Below are 18,776 nucleotides of genomic sequence, written 5' to 3' on the forward strand. Positions count from 1 at the left end.
CTGAAGCTAGGTACTGCTTCTTAGGCTACTGGACACCATTAGCTCCAGAGGGATCGTACACAGGATCTCACCCTCGTCGTCCGATCCCAGAGCCGCGCCGCCGTCCCCCTCGCAGAGCCGGAAGACAGAAGCCGGGTGAGTATGAGAAGCAAGAAGACTTCGAAATTGGCGGCAGAAGACTCCGGTCTTCGCTGAGGTAACGCACAGCACTGCAGCTGTGCGCCATTGCTCCCACACACCTCACATACTCTGGTCACTGTAAGGGTGCAGGGCGCGGGGGGGGGCGCCCTGGGCAGCATATGGACCTCTTTTGGCAAAGGTACACATATATACAGTTGGGCACTGTATATATGTATGAGTCCCCGCCAAGAAAATGTATATTTAAGCGGGACAGAAGCCCGCCGTTGAGGGGGCGGGGCTTCTTCCTCAGCACTCACCAGCGCCATGTTTTTTCTCCACAGCACCGCTGAGAGGAAGCTCCCCAGCCTCTCCCCTGCAGATACACGGTAGAAGGGGGTAAAAAGAGAGGGGGGGCACATAATTAGGCGCAAAAATCAATATAAACAGCAGCTACTGGGTTAACATTAAGTTACTGTGTTATTCCTGGGTTAATAGCGCTGGGGTGTGTGCTGGCATACTCTCTCTCTGTCTCTCCAAAGGGCCTTGTGGGGGAATTGTCTTCAGATGAGCATTCCCTGAGTGTGTGGTGTGTCGGTACGTGTGTGTCGACATGTCTGAGGTAAAAGGCTCCCCTAAGGAGGAGATGGAGCAAATGTGTGTGTGAGGGGTGTCTCCGTCGACAACGCCGACACCTGTTTGGATATGTGTAATTAAGTGCTAAGGTGAATTTATTGCACAAAAGATTAGAGAACAGACAGGGAATCTATCCATGTCTGTCCCTATGTCGCAGAGACCTTCAGAGTCTCTCAATGCTCACTATCCAAAATAATAGACACTGATATCGACACGGAGTCTGACTCCAGTGTCGACTACGATAATGCAAAGTTACAGCCAAAATGCCAGGAAAGTATTCAATATACGATTATTGTAATAAAAAATGTTTTGCATATCACTGATGACTCATCTGTACCTAACACAAGGGTACACATGTTTAAGGGGAAGAAAGCTGAGGTAAATTTCCCTCCTCTCATGATGAAAAAAAGCGGTAATCTCCAGACAAGAAGCTGCAACTTCCCACAAAGAATTCTCAGGGAGTATCCTTTCCCTACTAGGGCCAGGATATGATGGGAATCTTCCCCTAGGGTGTCACGTTTGCCCAAAAGGTAGCGCTGACTTAACAGCTATCCTCAGGGATCCTGCAGATAGCGTGCACATTCTGGTACACTACTCAGACCGGCGATTGTGTCGGCATGGGTTTATAGCGCTGTAGCAGCGTGGACAGGTACCTTATCAGCAGAGATTGAGACCCTAGTAGGTATATATATGTGTATATATATAGATATATATATTAAAGATGCTGTCTTAGAGATATAATAAGAATTTACTTACCGATAATTCTATTTCTCGTAGTCCGTAGTGGATGCTGGGGACTCCGTAAGGACCATGGGGAATAGCGGCTCTGCAGGAGACTGGGCACAAAAGTAAAGCTTTAGAACTACCTGGTGTGCACTGGCTCATCCCCCCATGACCCTCCTCCAAGCCTCAGTTAGGATACTGTGCCCGGACGAGCGTACACAATAAGGAAGGATTTTGAATCCCGGGTAAGACTCATACCAGCCACACCAATCACACCATATAACTTGTGATCTAAACCCAGTTAACAGCATGATAACAGAGGAGCCTCTAGAAAAGATGGCTCTCTACAGCAATAACCCGATTTTTTGGTAACAATAACTATGTACCAGTATTGCAGACAATCCGCACTTGGGATGGGCGCCCAGCATCCACTACGGACTACGAGAAATAGAATTATCGGTAAGTAAATTCTTATTTTCTCTAACGTCCTAAGTGGATGCTGGGGACTCCGTAAGGACCATGGGGATTATACCAAAGCTCCCAAACGGGCGGGAGAGTGCGGATGACTCTGCAGCACCAATGAGAGAACTCCAGGTCCTCCTCAGCCAGGGTATCAAATTTGTAGAATTTTACAAACGTATTTGCTCCTGACCAAGTAGCTGCTCGGCAAAGTTGTAAAGCCGAGACCCCTCGGGCAGCCGCCCAAGATGAGCCCACTTTCCTTGTGGAATGGGCTTTTACAGATTTTGGCTGTGGCAGGCCTGTCACAGAATGTGCAAGCTGAATTGTACTACAAATCCAACGAGCAATAGTCTGCTTAGAAGCAGGAGCACCCAGCTTGTTGGGTGCATACAGAATAAACAACGAGTCAGATTTTCTGACTCCAGCCGTCCTGGAAACCTATATTTCCAGGGCTCTGACAACGTCTAGCAACTTGGAGTCCTCCAAGTCCCTAGTAGCCGCAGGCACCACAATAGGTTGGTTCAGGTGAAACGCTGAAACCACCTTAGGGAGAAACTGAGGACAAGTCCTCAATTCCGCCCTGTCCGAATGGAAAATCAGATGAGGGCTTTTACAGGATAAAGCCGCCAATTCTGACACGCACCTGGCCCAGGCCAGGGCCAACAGCATGACCACTTTCCATGTGAGATATTTTAACTCCACATATTTAAGTGGTTCAAACCAATGTGACTTTTGGAACCCAAAAACTACATTTAGATCCCAAGGTACCACTGGAGGCACAAAAGGAGGCTGTATATACAGTACCCCTTTCACAAACGTCTGAACTTCAGGGACTGAAGCTAGTTCTTTTTGGAAGAAAATTGACAGGGCCGAAATTTGAACCTTAATGGACCCCCATTTCAGGCCCATAGACACTCCTGTTTGCAGGAAATGTAGGAATCGACCTAGTTGAAAATTCCTCCGTCGGGGCCTTACTGCTCCGTCGGGGCACCACGCAACATATTTTCGCCAATGCGGTGATAATGTTTTGCGGTTATATCTTTCCTGGCTTTGATCAGGATAGGGATGACTTCATCCGGAATGCCTTTTTCCTTCAGGATCCGGCGTTCAACCGCCTTGCCGTTAAACGCAGCCGCGGTAAGTCTTGGAACAGACAGGGTCCTTGCTGGAGCAGGTCCCTTCTTAGAGGTAGAGGCCACGGATCCTCCGTGAGCATCTCTTGAAGTTCCGGTTACCAAGTCCTTCTTGGCCAATCCGGAGCCACGAATATAGTGCTTTCTCCTCTCCATCTTATAATTCTCAGTACCTTGGTTATGAGAGGCAGGGGAGGGAACACATACACTGACTTGTACACCCACTGTGTTACCAGAGCGTCTACAGCTATTGCCTGAGGGTCCCTTGACCTGGCGCAATACTTGTCGAGTTTTATAAACATGTGGAAGACTTCTGGGTGAAGTCCCCACTCTCCCGGGTGGAAGTCGTGTCTGCTGAGGAAGTCTGCTTCCCAGTTGTCCACTCCCGGAATGAATACTGCTGACAGTGCTATCACATGATTTTCCGCCCAGCGAAGAATCCTTGTAGCTTCTGCCATTGCCCTTCTGCTTCTTGTGTCACCCTGTCTGTTTACGTGGGTGACTGCCGTGATGTTGTCCGAATGGATCAACTCCGGGTGACCTTGAAGCAGAGGTCTTGCTGAGCTTAGAGCATTGTAAATGGCCCTTAGCTTCAGGATATTTATGTGAAGTGATGTCTCCAGGCTTGACCATAAGCTCTGGAAATTCCTTCCCTGTGTGACTGCTCCCCAGCCTCGCAGGCTGGCATCCGTGGTCACCAGGACCCAGTCCTGAATGTGCGGCCCTCTAGAAGATGAGCACTCTGCAACCACCACAGGAGAGACACCCTTGTGCTTGGTGACAGGGTTATCCGCTGATGCATCTGAAGATGCGACCCAGACCATTTGTCCAGCAGGTCCCACTGGAAAGTTCTTGCGTGGAATCTGCCGCATGGGATTGCTTCATAGGAAGCCACCATTTTTCCCAGAACCATCTCATTGATGTACTGAGACTTGGCTCGGTTATAGGAGGTTCCCGACTAGCTCGGATAACTCCCTGACTTTCTCCTCCGGGAGAAACACCTTTTTCTGAACTGTGTCCAGGATCATCCCTAAGAACAGAAGACGAGTCGTCGGAATCAGCTGCGATTTTGGAATATTGAGAATCCAATCGTGCTGCCGCAACACTACCTGAGATAGTGCTACACCGACCTCCAACTGTTCCCTGGATCTTACCCTTATCAGGGAATCGTCCAAGTAAGGGATAACTAAAATTCCCTTCCTTCGAAGGAGTATCATCATTTCGGCCATTACCTTGGTAAAGACCCGGGGTGCCGTGGACCATCCATACGGCAGCGTCTGAAACTGATAGTGACAGTTCTGTACCATAAACCTGAGGTACCCTTGGTGAGAAGGGTAAATTGGGACATGAAGGTAAGCATCCTTGATGTCCCGAGACATCATGTAGTCCTCTTCTTCCAGGTTCGCAATCACTGCTCTGAGTGACTCAATCTTGAATTTGAACCTCTGTATGTAAGTGTTCAAAGATTTTAGATTTAGAATCGGTCTCACCGAGCCGTCCGGCTTCGGTACCACAACAGTGTGGAATAATACCCCGTTCCCTGTTGCAGGAGGGGTACCTTGATTATCACCTGCTGGGAATACAGCTTGTGAATGGCTTCCAAAACTGTCTCCCTGTCAGAAGGAGACATCGGTAAAGCCGACTTTAGGAAACGGCGAGGGGGAGACGTCTCGAATTCCAATTTGTACCCCTGAGATATCACCTGAAGGATCCAGGGGTCTACTTGCGAGTGAGCCCACTGTGCGCTGAAATTCATTGAGACGGGCCCCCACCGTGCCTGATTCTGCTTGTAAAGCCCCAGCGTCATACTGAGGGCTTGGCAGAGGCGGGAGAGGGTTTCTGTTCCTGGGAACTGGCTGATTTCTGCAGCCTTTTTCCTCTCCCTCTGTCACGGGGCAGAAATGAGGAACCTTTTGCCCGCTTGCCCACGAAAAGACTGCGCCTGATAATACGGCGTCTTCTCATGTTGAGAGGCGACCTGGGGTACAAACGTGGATTTCCCAGCTGTTGCCGTGGCCACCAGGTCTGAAAGACCGACCCCAAATAACTCCTCCCCTTAATAAGGCAATACTTCCAAATGCCGTTTGGAATCCGCATCACCTGACCACTGTCGTGTCCATAACCCTCTACTGGTAGAAATGGACAACGCACTTAGACTTGATGCCAGTCGGCAAATATTCCGCTGTGCATCACGCATATATAGAAATGCATCTTTTAAATGCTCTATAGGCAATAATATACTGTCCCTATCTAGGGTATCAATATTTTCAGTCAGGGAATCCGACCACGCCAACCCAGCACTGCACATCCAGGCTGAGGCGATTGCTGGTCGCAGTATAACACCAGTATGTGTGTAAATACCTTTTAGGATGCCCTCCTGCTTTCTATCAGCAGGATCCTTAAGGGCGGCCATCTCAGGAGAGGGTAGAGCCCTTGTTCTTACAAGCGTGTGAGCGCTTTATCCACCCTAGGGGGTGTTTCCCAACGCACCCTAACCTCTGGCGGGAAAGGATATAATGCCAATAACATTTTTGAAATTATCAGTTGTTATCGGGGGAAAACCACGCATCATCACACACCTCATTTAATTTCTCAGATTCAGGAAAACTACAGGTAGTTTTTCCTCACCGAACATAATACCCCTTTTTGGTGGTACTCGTATTATCAGAAATGTGTAAAACATTTTTCATTGCCTCAATCATGTAACGTGTGGCCCTACTGGAAGTCACATTTGTCTCTTCACCGTCGACACTGGAGTCAGTATCCGTGTCGGCGTCTATATCTGCCATCTGAGGTAACGGGCGCTTTAGAGCCCCTGACGGCCTATGAGACGTCTGGACAGGCACAAGCTGAGTAGCCGGCTGTCTCATGTCAACCACTGTCTTTTATACAGAGCTGACACTGTTACGTAATTCCTTCCAACAGTTCATCCACTCAGGTGTCGACCCCCTAGGGAGTGACATCACAATTACAGGCAATCTGCTCCGTCTCCACATCATTTTTCTCCTCATACATGTCGACACAAACGTACCGACATACAGCACACACACAGGGAATGCTCTGATAGAGGACAGGACCCCACTAGCCCTTTGGGGAGACAGAGGGAGAGTTTACCAGCACACACCAGAGCGCTATATATATACAGGGATAACCTTATATAAGTGTTTTTCCCCTTATAGCTGCTGTATCTTTAATACTGCGCGTAATTAGTGCCCCCCCTCTCTTTTTTAACCCTTGTAGTGTAGTGACTGCAGGGGAGAGCCAGGGAGCTTCCCTCCAACGGAGCTGTGAGGGAAAATGGCGCCAGTGTGCTGAGGAGATAGGCTCCGCCCCCTTATCGGCGGCCTTATCTCCCGTTTTTCTATGTATTCTGGCAGGGGTTAAATTCATCCATATAGCCCAGGAGCTATATGTGATGCATTTTTTGCCATCCAAGGTGTTTTTATTGCGTCTCAGGGCGCCCCCCCCCCCCCAGCGCCCTGCACCCTCAGTGACCGGAGTGTGAAGTGTGCTGAGAGCAATGGCGCACAGCTGCAGTGCTGTGCGCTACCTTGTTGAAGACAGGACGTCTTCTGCCGCCGATTTTCCGGACCTCTTCTGTCTTCTGGCTCTGTAAGGGGGCCGGCGGCGCGGCTCTGGGACCCATCCATGGCTGGGCCTGTGATCGTCCCTCTGGAGCTAATGTCCAGTAGCCTAAGAAGCCCAATCCACTCTGCACGCAGGTGAGTTCGCTTCTTCTCCTCTTAGTCCCTCGATGCAGTGAGCCTGTTGCCAGCAGGTCTCACTGAAAATAAAAAACCTAAAACTAAACTTTTCACTAAGCAGCTCAGGAGAGCCACCTAGTGTGCACCCTTCTCGTTCGGGCACAAAAATCTAACTGAGGCTTGGAGTAGGGTCATGGGGGGAGGAGCCAGTGCACACCAGGTAGTTCTAAAGCTTTACTTTTGTGCCCAGTCTCCTGCGGAGCCGCTATTCCCCATGGTCCTTACGGAGTCCCCAGCATCCACTTAGGACGTTAGAGAAATATATATATATATATATATATATAAAACATGCCCAAAGAGACATTAGTCTACTGGGTACTAGAGTCAACGCTATGTCGATTTCTGCTTGACGTGTCCTGTAGAATATGCAATGGACAGGTGATGCCGACTTATGGCATATGGAAGGCTGAGGATTGTGTGGAGAAGGGATCTCGGACCTGGTCTCCACAGCTATAGCTGGTAATTCTGATCTTTTGCCTTATATTCCTGCACAGCCTAGGAAAGCACGACATTATCAAATGCAGCCTTTCGATCACAAAGAAACAAGAAAGTCCGAGGTGCGTCCTTTCTTGCCAGAGGCAGGGGCAGAGGAAAGAAGCTGCACAACACAGCTAGTTCCCAGGAACAGAAGTCCTCCCTGGCCTCTACAAAATCCACAGCATGTCGCTGGGGCTCCACAGGCGGAGCTAGGCCCGGTGGGGGCACGTCTTCGAAATTTCAGCCACAAGTGGGTTCACTCCCTGTTGGATCCCTGGGCAATAGATATTGTGTCTCAGGGATACAAGCTGGACTTCGAGGAGATGCCCCCTCACCGATGGCCCTGCCGGCTTCCCCCCACGAGAGGGAAATAGTGTTAACTGCAATTCACAAATTGTATCTTCAACAAGTGGTGGTCAAGGTTCCCCTCCTTCAACAAGGAGGGGGTTATTATTCGACCATGTTGTAGTCCCGAAACCGGACGGTTCAGTCAGACCCATATTGAATTTGAAATCCCTGAACATATACCTGAAAAGGTTCAAGTTCAAGATGGAATCGCTGAGAGCGGTCGTCGCAAGCCTGGAAGGGTGGGGGATTTATGGTGTCTCTGGACATAAAGGAGGCATACCTTCATGTCCCCATTTATCCACCTCATTAGGCGTACCTCAGATTTGTGGTACAGGATTGTCATTACCAATTTCAGACGTTGCCGTTTGGTCTCTCCACGGCACCGAGAATATTTACCAAGGTAATGGCGGAAATGATGGTACTCCTGCGGAAGCAAGGGGTCGCAATTATCCCATACTTGGACGATCTCCTCATAAAAGCGGGATCAAGAGAGCAGTTGCTGATCAGCGTAGCACTTTCTCTGGAAGTGTAACGGCAACACTGCTGGATTCTAAATATTCCAAAGTCGCAGTTAGTTCCTACGGCTCGTCTGCCTTTCCTAGGCATGATTCTAGACACAGACCAGAAAAGGGTTTATCTCCCGATAGAGAGAGCTCAGGAGCTCATGACACTGGTCAGGAACCTATTAAAACCAAAACGGGTGTCAGTGATGCATCACTGCACTCGAGTCCTGGGAAGGATGGTGACATCATATGAGGCCATTCCCTTCGGCAGGTTCCATACGAGGACCTTTCAATGGGACTTACTGGACAAGTGGTCCGGATCACATCTTCAGATGCATCGGTTAATCACCCTATCCCCCAGGGCCAGGGTGTCTCTCCTGTGGTGGCTGCAAAGTGCTCACCTTCTCGAGGGCCACAGATTCGGCATTCAGGACTGGGTCCTGGTGACCACGGATGCAAGCCTCCGAGGGTGGGGAGCAGTCACACAGGGAAGAAATTTACAAGGTCTGTGGTCAAGTCAGGAGACTTGCCTTCACATCAACATCCTGGAACTAAGGGCCGTATACAACGCCCTACATCAATCGGAGACCCTGCTTCGCGACCAACCGGTTCTTATTCAGTCAGAAGCCACCAGAATTCTTCGCTGGGCGGAGAATCACGTAAGCGCACTGTCAGCAGTGTTCATCCCGGGAGTGGACAACTGGGAAGCAGACTTCCTCAGCTGGCACGACCTCCACCCGGGAGAGTGGGGACTTCATCAAGAAGTCTTCACGCAGATTGCAAGTCGGTGGGAACTGCCACAGGTGGACATGATGGCATCCCGCCTCAACAAAAAGCTACAGAGGTATTGCGCCAGGTCAAGAGACCCTCAGGCGATAGCTGTGGACGCACTGGTGACACCATGGGTGTTCCAGTCGGTCTATGTATTTTCTCCTCTTCCTCTAATACCCATAAGAAAAAGAGGAGTGAGAACAAGACTCATTGTTCCGGATTGGCCATGAAGGACTTGGTATCCAGATCTGCAAGATATGCTTACAGAGGACCCGTGGCCTCTGCCTCTAAGACAGGACTTGTTGCAACAGGGGCCCTGTCTGTTCCAAGACTTACCGCGGCTGCGTTTGACGGCATGGCGGTTGAACGCCGGATCCTAGCAGAGAAAGGCATTCCGGATGAGGTTATTCCTACGCTGATAATGGCTAGGAAGGACGTGACAGCTCAACATTATCACCGTATATGGCGAAAATATGTTGCTTGGTGTGAGGCCAGGCATGCCCTTACGGAGGAATTCCAGCTGGGCCGTTTCCTTCACTTCCTACAGTCAGGAGTGACTTTGGGCCTAAAATTGGGTTCCATTAAGGCCCAGATTTCGGCCCTATCCATTTTCTTTCAAAAAGAGCTGGCTTCTCTACCTGAAGTTCAGACGTTTGTAAAGGGAGTGCTGCATATTCAGCCCCCTTTTGTGCCTCCAGTGGCACCTTGGGATCTTAACGTGGTGTTGAGTTTCCTGAAATCACACTGGTTTGAACCACTCTAAACGGTGGAATTGAAATATCTCACGTGGAAAGTGGTCATGCTACTAGCCTTGGCTTCGGCTAGGCGTGTGTCAGAATTGGCGGCTTTGTCACATAAAAGCCCCTATCTGGCTTTCCATGCGGATAGAGCAGAATTGCGGACCCGTCCACAATTTCTGCCGAAAGTGGTTTCATCCTTTCATATAAACCAACCTATTGTGGTGCCTGTGGCTACTACTGACTTGAAGGATTCCGAGTTGCTTGATGTGGTCAGGGCTTTGAAGGTTTATGTAGCCAGAACGGCTAGGGTCAGGAAAACAGAGTCTTTGTCTATCCTGTATGCTTCCAACAAGCTTGGTGCTCCTGCATCAAAGCAAACTATTGCTCGCTGGATCTGTAACACGATTCAGCAGGCTCATTCTGCGGCTGGATTGCCGCTGCCAAAATCAGTTAAGGCCCATTCCACTAGGAAGGTGGGCTCTTCTTGAGCGGCTGCCCGAGGGGTCTCGGCATTACAGCTTTGCCGAGCTGCTACTTGGTCGGGTTCAAACACATTTGCAAAGTTCTACAAGTTTGATACCCTGGCTGAGGAGGACCTTGTGTTTGCTCATTCGGTGCTGCAGAGTCATCCGCACTCTCCCGCCCGTTTGGGAGCTTTGGTATAATCCCCATGGTCCTTACGGAGTTCCCAGCATCCACTAGGACGTCAGAGAAAATAAGAATTTACTCACCGGTAATTCTATTTCTCGTAGTCCGTAGTGGATGCTGGGCGCCCGTCCCAAGTGCGGACTTTCTGCAATACGTGTATATAGTTATTGCTTCAATAAGGGTTATGTTATGGTTGCATCAGGGTTGGACCTGTTGCTCTGTTGTTGTTCATACTGTTGACTGGGTATGTTTATCTCAAGCTATACGGTGTGATTGGTGTGGCTGGTATGAATCTTGCCCTGGATTACCAAAATCCTTTCCTTGTACTGTCAGCTCTTCCGGGCACAGTTTCTCTAACTGAGGTCTGGAGGAGGGACATAGAGGGAGGAGCCAGAGCACACCAGAATCTAAATTTTTTCTTAAAGTGCCCATGTCTCCTGCGGAGCCCGTCTATTCCCCATGGTCCTTACGGAGTCCCCAGCATCCACTACGGACTACGAGAAATAGATTTACCGGTAAGTAAAATCTTATTTTATATATATATATATATATATATATATATATATATATATATATATATACACTGCTCAAAAAAATAAAGGGAACACTAAAATAACACATCCTAGATCTGAATGAATGAATTATTCTTATTAAATACTTTGTTCTTTACATAGTTGAATGTGCTGACAACAAAATCACACAAAAATTATCAATGGAAGTCAAATTTATTAACCCATGGAGGTCTGGATTTGGAGTCACCCTCAAAATTAAAGTGGAAAAACACACTACAGGCTGATCCAACTTTGATGTAATGTCCTTAAAACAAGTCAAAATGAGGCTCAGTAGTGTCTGTGAGCCTCCTCATGCCTGTATGACCTCCCTACAACTGGGCATGCTCCTGATGAGGTGGCGGATGGTCTCCTGAGGGGTCTCCTCCCAGACCTGGACTAAAGCATCCGCCAACTCCTGGACAGTCTGTGGTGCAATGTGGCATTGGTGGATGGAGCGAGACATGATGTCCCAGATGTGCTCAATTGGATTCCGGTCTGGGAAACGGGCAGGCCAGTCCATAGCATCAATGCCTTCGTCTTGCAGGAACTGCTGACACACTCCAGCCACATGAGGTCTAACATTGTCTTGCATTAGGAGGAACCCAGGGCCAACCGCACCAGCATATGGTCTCACAAGGGGTCTGAGGATCTCATCTCGGTACCTAATGGCAGTCAGGCTACCTCTGGCGAGCACATGGAGGGCTGTGCGGCCCCCCAAAGAAATGCCACCCCACACCATTACTGACCCACTGCCAAACCGTTCATGCTGGAGGATGTTGCAGGCAGCAGAACGTTTTCCTTGGCGTCTCCAGACTCTGTCACGTCTGTCACATGTGCTCAGTGAGAACCTGCTTTCATCTGTGAAGAGCACAGGGCGCCAGTGGCGAATTTGCCAAGCTTGGTGTTCTCTGGCAAATGCCAAACGTCCTGCACGGTGTTGGGCTGTAAGCACAACCCCCACCTGTGGGCGTCGGGCCCTCATACCACCCTCATGGTGTCTGTTTCTGATCATTTGAGTAGACACATGCACATTTGTGGCTTGCTGGAGGTCATTTTGCAGGGCTCTGGCAGTGCTCCTCCTGTTCCTCCTTGCACAAAGGCGGAGGTAGCGGTCCTGCTGCTGGGTTGTTGCCCTCCTACGGCTTCCTCCACATCTCCTGATGTACTGGCCTGTCTCCTGGTAGCGCCTCCATGCTCTGGACACTACACTGACAGACACAGCAAACCTTCTTGCCACAGCTCGCATTGATGTGCCATCCTGGATGAGCTGCACTACCTGATCCACTTGTGTGGGTTGTAGGGAGGTCATACAGGCACGTGGAGGCCACAGACACTACTGAGCCTCATTTTGACTTGTTTTAAGGACATTACATCAAATTTGGATCAGCCTGTAGTGTGTTTTTCCACTTTAATTTTGAGGGTGACTCCAAATCCAGACCACCATGGGTTAATAAATTTGATTTCCATTGATAATTTTTGTGTGATTTTGTTGTCAGCACATTCAACTATGTAAAGAACAAAGTATTTAATAAGAATATTTCATTCATTCAGATCTAGGATGTGTTATTTTAGTGTTCCCTTTTATTATATTATATATTATATTATATTATATATTTATTAATATAATCATATATTTTATTTAAAAAAAATTCCTTTATAGCCAAGCTGGAGTTAGCCGAAGTGCAGCAGTAGTTGCAGCTTATATGATGAACACCATAAGATGTACCTTTGAAGACGTTTATGGAAGACTGCAAAACATCAAACCAGATATAAAGTAGGTTCTTTACTTATTCTGCATGAATGAATTTTCAAAAGCATAGACAAGATTTGTGTCATTTAGTGCTTGCATATAAGGACAGAATTTGTGAAATGCAATTAAAATTGATAATATTAATACTTAGAACGGTTTCACAAAATTTTCATTGCAAGTTTGTGTTAAAAAGTTGTAATCTATCAGTCGAATCTGTAGGGCAGTATTAACGGGGGTACACACGGAGCGATGTTCAGCTAATTTCTAAGCAGTCTGACTAGATTGCTTAGAAATTAGCTGAACATTGCTCCGTGTGTAGGGGTGCCGGCGACAGTGATGCACGGTCCCGCGCTTCGCTATCGCCGGTGCTAGATTGGCCTGCATGTAGGCACAATATAACTGTGTTGTAGTTGGCTGTTTGGGGAACAGTATACCTGCACCCTGGGAGGGGGAAGCAGTCACCAACCTTGCGAGGTATCATAGCCGCTTCCCCACTGCAGGACCACCGTCCTGAGAGGTTTTGTTCAGCGGGGCACTGCGCCTTAGCTGTCGCAATCGCAGCACGCCGCACAACCCTAACATATGCCTGAAGGGGATGTCTGTGGTGAGTATAAACCTGGGGCTCCCGGTTCACAGTACGGCTGAACGCGGGTGCGGCATACTTGACCCACCTGGGGAGGAGGGGTACCCGCTAGAGCCCCCGGTGTAAACTGGCTTAGAATAGCTTAAACTAGCACTTGTGTGATGGTTTTAAGCAGAATAGGAGACTTTGCCAGTATAAAAATCACTATAGCTCTGGCGCCATTGCGGGGTGGCGGAGCTACCTCAGAGCGGGACCTGCGGCATTTTGACGTCTTCCTCTGCTTAATACAGCAGCAACAAGCACACACAGCTCTTCCTGACTCACAAGACACGCTGGAAAACTGGTACTGGGTGTAGCAAAGGGGGAGAGCCGCTATTGTACACAATCTTTGTCCTATGCGGGACAGAAATCATTAGTGTTTCACTGTGTTGTAGTTAGCTGACAGCCTCACTGGGGCTGTACAGCAGGGGTGTGCTGGTCTCTCTCTCTCTCTCTCTCTCTCTCTCTCTCTCTCTCTCTCTCGCTGTCTCCTCGCACATACAGTAAGGGCAGGCTTGATCAGTATTACTGTCTGTGTGTATGTAATTGTGATTACTGTAAACATGGGTAAACACAAGCTATGCAGGCTCTGTCACACCAGATTCTCTCCCTTATCATCTGATGCTGTTTCATGTGAACAATGCAGCCAATCTTCACAACTCAGTGAGGGGGCTGGGGAAGAGAGTCCAGAGCCCTCCTTGTTAGGGGCCCTTAAGAATATGTCTGATATGTCATCACAACTCACTGCTAATGTTCAGAAAACTCAGCTACTACAACAGGCTGTTGCAGATTTAGCTGCTAGGGCAGATATTACACAGCCCCCTCTCTAGCTCAGGACCACAAAAGCGTAGTTTATCAGCTCTACTCTCTGATTCAGATGAGGAAATACAGGAGGATGGGGATGACTTGGATCCCGTTAGTGGGGATTTCACTTCTGCTCAGGGTATTGAACCCCTCATTCTGGCTATATGGAACATGTTAAAACCCCCTCTAGAGGATGCTGCGTCACAGCAGTCGTTTTTCTTTGTACAAAACATGCCTAATGTCACTTTCCCTGTTTCTGCAGCGTTAGATGACCTATTTAAGTTAGCCTGGAAAAATCCAGACAAAAAAATATCAAGTGTAAAAAAGATTTTTGCACACTTTTCCATTTGCTCCTGAAGCTAGGAAATTCTGGGAAGAACCCACGGGGGTTGACGTATCAGTCTCGACTGTCAAAAAAGGCGGTGCTGCCTGCCCCGGGCTTTTTTACCATAAAGGACCCTCGGGACAGAAAAATAGAGACTACACTAAAGTCTATCTACACAGCAGCAGAGGTATCGCAAAGGCCGGTCATAGCGGGTTGCTTGATGACCCATGCCATTCATACTTGGGCTACTCAAATTCAGGAGGGCCTCTCCGGGGATATGTGTCTGGTAACTATGCTGACTCTCCTGAAGCACTTTCAGGACACTGCACGCGTCCTGTGTGACTCGCTCAAGGAGATGGGCAATATTAATGCTAGGACTTCTGCCATGGCAGTGTCGGCGCGTCGGGCCTTGTGGTTGTGTTACTGGATAGCGGACGCAGAATCCAAGCGTAGTGGGGGGTCCCTCCCCTTTTATGGGGAATGGCTCTTTGGGGTTGAGTTGGATATGTGGATTTCCAAAGTCACTGCAGGGAAATCCACGTTTCTCCCCTCTGGAGCCCTGCCGGCTAGGCGTTCCTACCCGGGGCCGTCTGTTCGGTCCTTTTGGTCTAACCGATTTCGTTCTAGGGCCAGAGGTGCCTCCACTGCGATTAGAGGCACCAGAGAGGAGACAGGAAACCCAGCCGCTGCAGGTTCTCGGGAAAGCACCAGTTCCGCTTCCACTGAGGCCTCTGCATAACGGTGCCCACCCACCCCGAGGGAATCTCGAGGTGGGAGCTCGACTGCGTCACTTCAGCCGCGTCTGGAAGCGCTCCTGCCAGGATTCCTGGGTAAAGGACTTCATCTCTCAGGGCTACAAGCTGGAGTTCGACGGCGCTCCTCCCCAACGATTTTTCAAATCAAGCTTACCAGCTTTGGAGGATACATGTTACGCGGCAACAGGCCATCCAAAAATTGGTCCAGTCTCAAGTCATTGTTCCTGTGCCACTGCAACAACAGAAAAAAGGTTACTACTCCAACCTTGGTACCGACACTGGACGGTTCGGTAAGGCCTATTTTAGATCTAAAATCCTTGAAACCTTGCCTAAAGGTTTTCAAGTTCCAGGTGCAATACTTGCGAGCAGTGCTTGCAGGCCTGGAAGAACGGGAGCTTTTATTGCTCCATTTAGACCGCACTATCCATCTTCTGTCACACCATGGTTGGATCCTCAATTTGCAGAAGTCCCACCTGGAGCCAACTCAGCGGCTCCTGTTCCTGCGAATGTTGCTGGATACTGTGACCCGGAAGGTGTTCCTACCAGGAGACACAGTGAGAGCACTTCAGGAGATGGTCCGCATGGTTCTCCGGCCTACTCGAATATCCATCCATCCATCCATCCATCCATCCTTGCATAGGACTGTTGGGAAAGATGGTAGCCTCATATGAGGTGATCCAGTATGGAAGGTTCCATGCCAGGACATTTAAATTTGATCTCCTGAGTAAGTGGTCCGGATCACATCTTCAGGTGCACCGGATAATATGGCTGTCACCTCAGGCCAGGATTTCTCTCCTGTGGCAGCTGCGGGCCTCCAACCTACTGGAAGGCCGAAGTTTCGGGATCCAGGATTGGATAATCCCCAGGACGGATGCGAGGATGGGGAGCTGTAACCCAGGTGGTTTAGTTCCAGGACAGGTGGTCAGCCCACGAAGCCCTCCTTCCGATCAACATTCTGGAACTTCGGGTGATCTGCAATGCTCTGCTTCAGGCCTCTCCTCTACATAAGGATCACGCAATCTAAGTACCGTCGGACAACGCCACTGCAGTGGCGTATATCAGTCGGCAAGGAGGGACAAAAAGCACGGCCTGCATGCAAGAGGTCTCAAGGATGCTCCTCTGGGCAGAAAAACATACAAGAGCAATGTCAACAATCTTCATTCTGGGTGTGGACAACTGGGAAGCGGACTTCCTGAGTCGTAACGATCTCCACCCAGGGGAGTAGGGGCTCCACCATCAGGTGTTTCAGCAGATCATCGACCTGTGGGGTTGTCCACAAATAGACATGATGGCTTCTCGATTCAAAAAGAAGCTTCACTGGTATTGCTCTTGAACCAGGGACCCTGGACCCTGAGCAGTAGATGCACTGATGTCGTATTGGCCTTACCGGCTGTCGCAAGGGTGCTCAAGCGAATCAGAAATCAAGGAGTCCAGGCAATTCTGATTGCCCCAGGTTGGCCTCTGAGGGCGTGGTACGCGGATCTTCTGGACATGTCCGTCGAAAACCCTTGGCCTATACCACTAAGAAGAGATCATCTTCAACAAAGACCGTTTGTCTACCCAAACTTACGGCGACTTCGTTTAACGGCATGGAGGTTGAGCGGAACATCTTAGCTCACAAAGGCCTTTCCAAAAAGTTATTGCTGCCATGGTTCAGGCCAGGAAACCTGTGACATCAAAACACTATTATCATATCTGGAGGAGATATGTCTCTTGGTGTGAGGAACGCACGTATACACCTGCGGAGTTCCACTTGGGAAGTTACTTACGTTTCCTGCAGGCTGGTGTGGATAAGAGCTTACGTCTGGGTTCCATTAAGATCCAGAAGAAATTGGCACTATTGCCAGAAGTTCATACCTTCTTGCAAGGGGTACTCCACATACAACCTCCTTTTGTGCCGCCTACGGCACCCTGGGGTTTGAATGTGGTGTTGGAATTTCTACAGTCCTCCTGGTTTGAACCTCTGATGACAGTAGAAAATTAGTACCTCACATGCAAGACTGTGATGTTACTGGCCCTGGCTTCTGCTAGACGTGTCTCAGACTTGCGGGCCTTATTGTGTAGAAGTCCATACTTGGTCTTTTACAAGGACAGAGCGGAGCTCAGGACTAGGCAGAGGTACCTGCCGAAGGTTGTCTCTGCGTTTCACCTGAATCAACCTGTTGTGGTTCCGTCAAGTTCTGATTCTTCTGCCCCTCCGGAGGCATTGGATGCTGTGCGAGCCTTGAAGATCTATGTAAAGTGAACGGCTCGGATCAGGAAGACGGATTCCTTGTTCGTGCTCTATGATGCACAAAAAAAGGGTTGTCTTGCTTCGAAGCAGTCTATTGCTCGTTGGCTTTGGCTTACTATCCAACAGGCGTGTGTGTCGGCAGACTTACCTGTTCCTAAGTCTCTGAAGGCCCACTCTACAAGATCAGTGGGCTCTTCCTGGGTGGCTGCCCGTGGAGTCTCGGCCTGGTCGTGGAAGAACACTTTTGTAAGGTTCTACAAGTTTGATGCCCTGGCCAAAGAGGATACCCAGTTTGGGCAGGCAGTGCTACAGATGTCTCCGCACATTCCCGCCCGTTCTTGAAGCTTTGGGACGTCCCTATCGCACTAAGTCTCCCCAATATCCCTTATGGATGCTAGAGAAAATAAAACCCTTTTCTCGTAGTCCATAAGGGATTTTGGCCGCCCAGCTCAGTGCATTGACTTTACCGCAGGTTCTCTCTTATGTGGTTACCTGTTCAGCTGTTTCTGCTGTTACCAGCTGTTGCTGGTTGTTGTATGTGCTGGTATATAAATCTCACTACTCGTTGTTATGTTCCTTCTCTCATATATGTCCTTTCTCATTCGGGCACTGTTTTACCTATAACTGCCTGTGGGAGGGGGCATAGAGGGGAGGAGCCAGCACACCCAGTGAAGAAATTTAAAGTGCACCGACTCCTTTGGACCCCGTCTATACCCCAACGTGCTAAGTCTCTCCAATATTCCTTATGGACTACGAGAAAAGGATTTACCGATAGGTAATTAAAAGCCTATATTTTTTTTTTTTTCTTGGTATGCAGGACTTTTTACCAGCAAATGCACTTTAAGAGTTTAATAGTGTCCTCCCTCTATGCCCCTCCTACCAGACTCAGTTTAGAAAATGTGCCCGGAGGAGCCGGTCACAGCTAGGGGAGCTCCATAGGAGTTTTTCTAGTTTTATTATTTTCATTAGAGTTTAGGCACAGGGAGGCTGCTGGCAACAGCCTCCCTGCTGCGTGGGACTTTAGGGGGGGGGGGGGGGGGGGGGGAGTAGTGTCCAACCCTGAGAGGTTAATGGCCACTATCTCCGCTGACAGGACACTGAGCTCCTGAGGGTGATGATCGTTAGCCGCCCGAGGCGACCCCTCTCTCCTGCAGCATGCCGCCACCCCCTTACAGAGCCAGAAGATTCTGGTGGCGAGTGAGTCACCGGCGACCCGACAAGCTGGGAGCCGGTGTGAATGGTGGCTACGGGGTAGGTGCGCAGTATTAACTGCACTCCGTAGAGCTCAGCGGTACACAGTGCGACGCTATGAGGTGGCGCCCTGAGCCAGTGCAGATACCCTACACTGGTCACTCAAGGCTATCGGGGACCTCGGTAACGCTGCTAGCAAAATCCTCAGGCCAGTATAATCCTT

The 18,776-nt window shown here is 49.3% G+C and overlaps 1 protein-coding gene across 1 annotated transcript in view; it reads left to right on the forward strand.

Annotated features, from left to right (window-relative positions):
• The window catches only part of DUSP12 (dual specificity phosphatase 12), a 184,190-nt gene that overhangs the window by 89,572 nt on the left and 75,842 nt on the right, over window positions 1-18,776 (forward strand). The window contains exon 3 of the mRNA XM_063940630.1: window positions 12,534-12,647. Within this exon, the coding sequence (XP_063796700.1) occupies window positions 12,534-12,647 (114 nt within the window). The remainder of the gene's footprint in view (window positions 1-12,533; window positions 12,648-18,776) is intronic.

The sequence above is a fragment of the Pseudophryne corroboree genome, chromosome 9 (assembly GCF_028390025.1).
Source record: "Pseudophryne corroboree isolate aPseCor3 chromosome 9, aPseCor3.hap2, whole genome shotgun sequence".
In the NCBI taxonomy this organism is placed as follows: Eukaryota; Metazoa; Chordata; class Amphibia; order Anura; family Myobatrachidae; genus Pseudophryne; species Pseudophryne corroboree.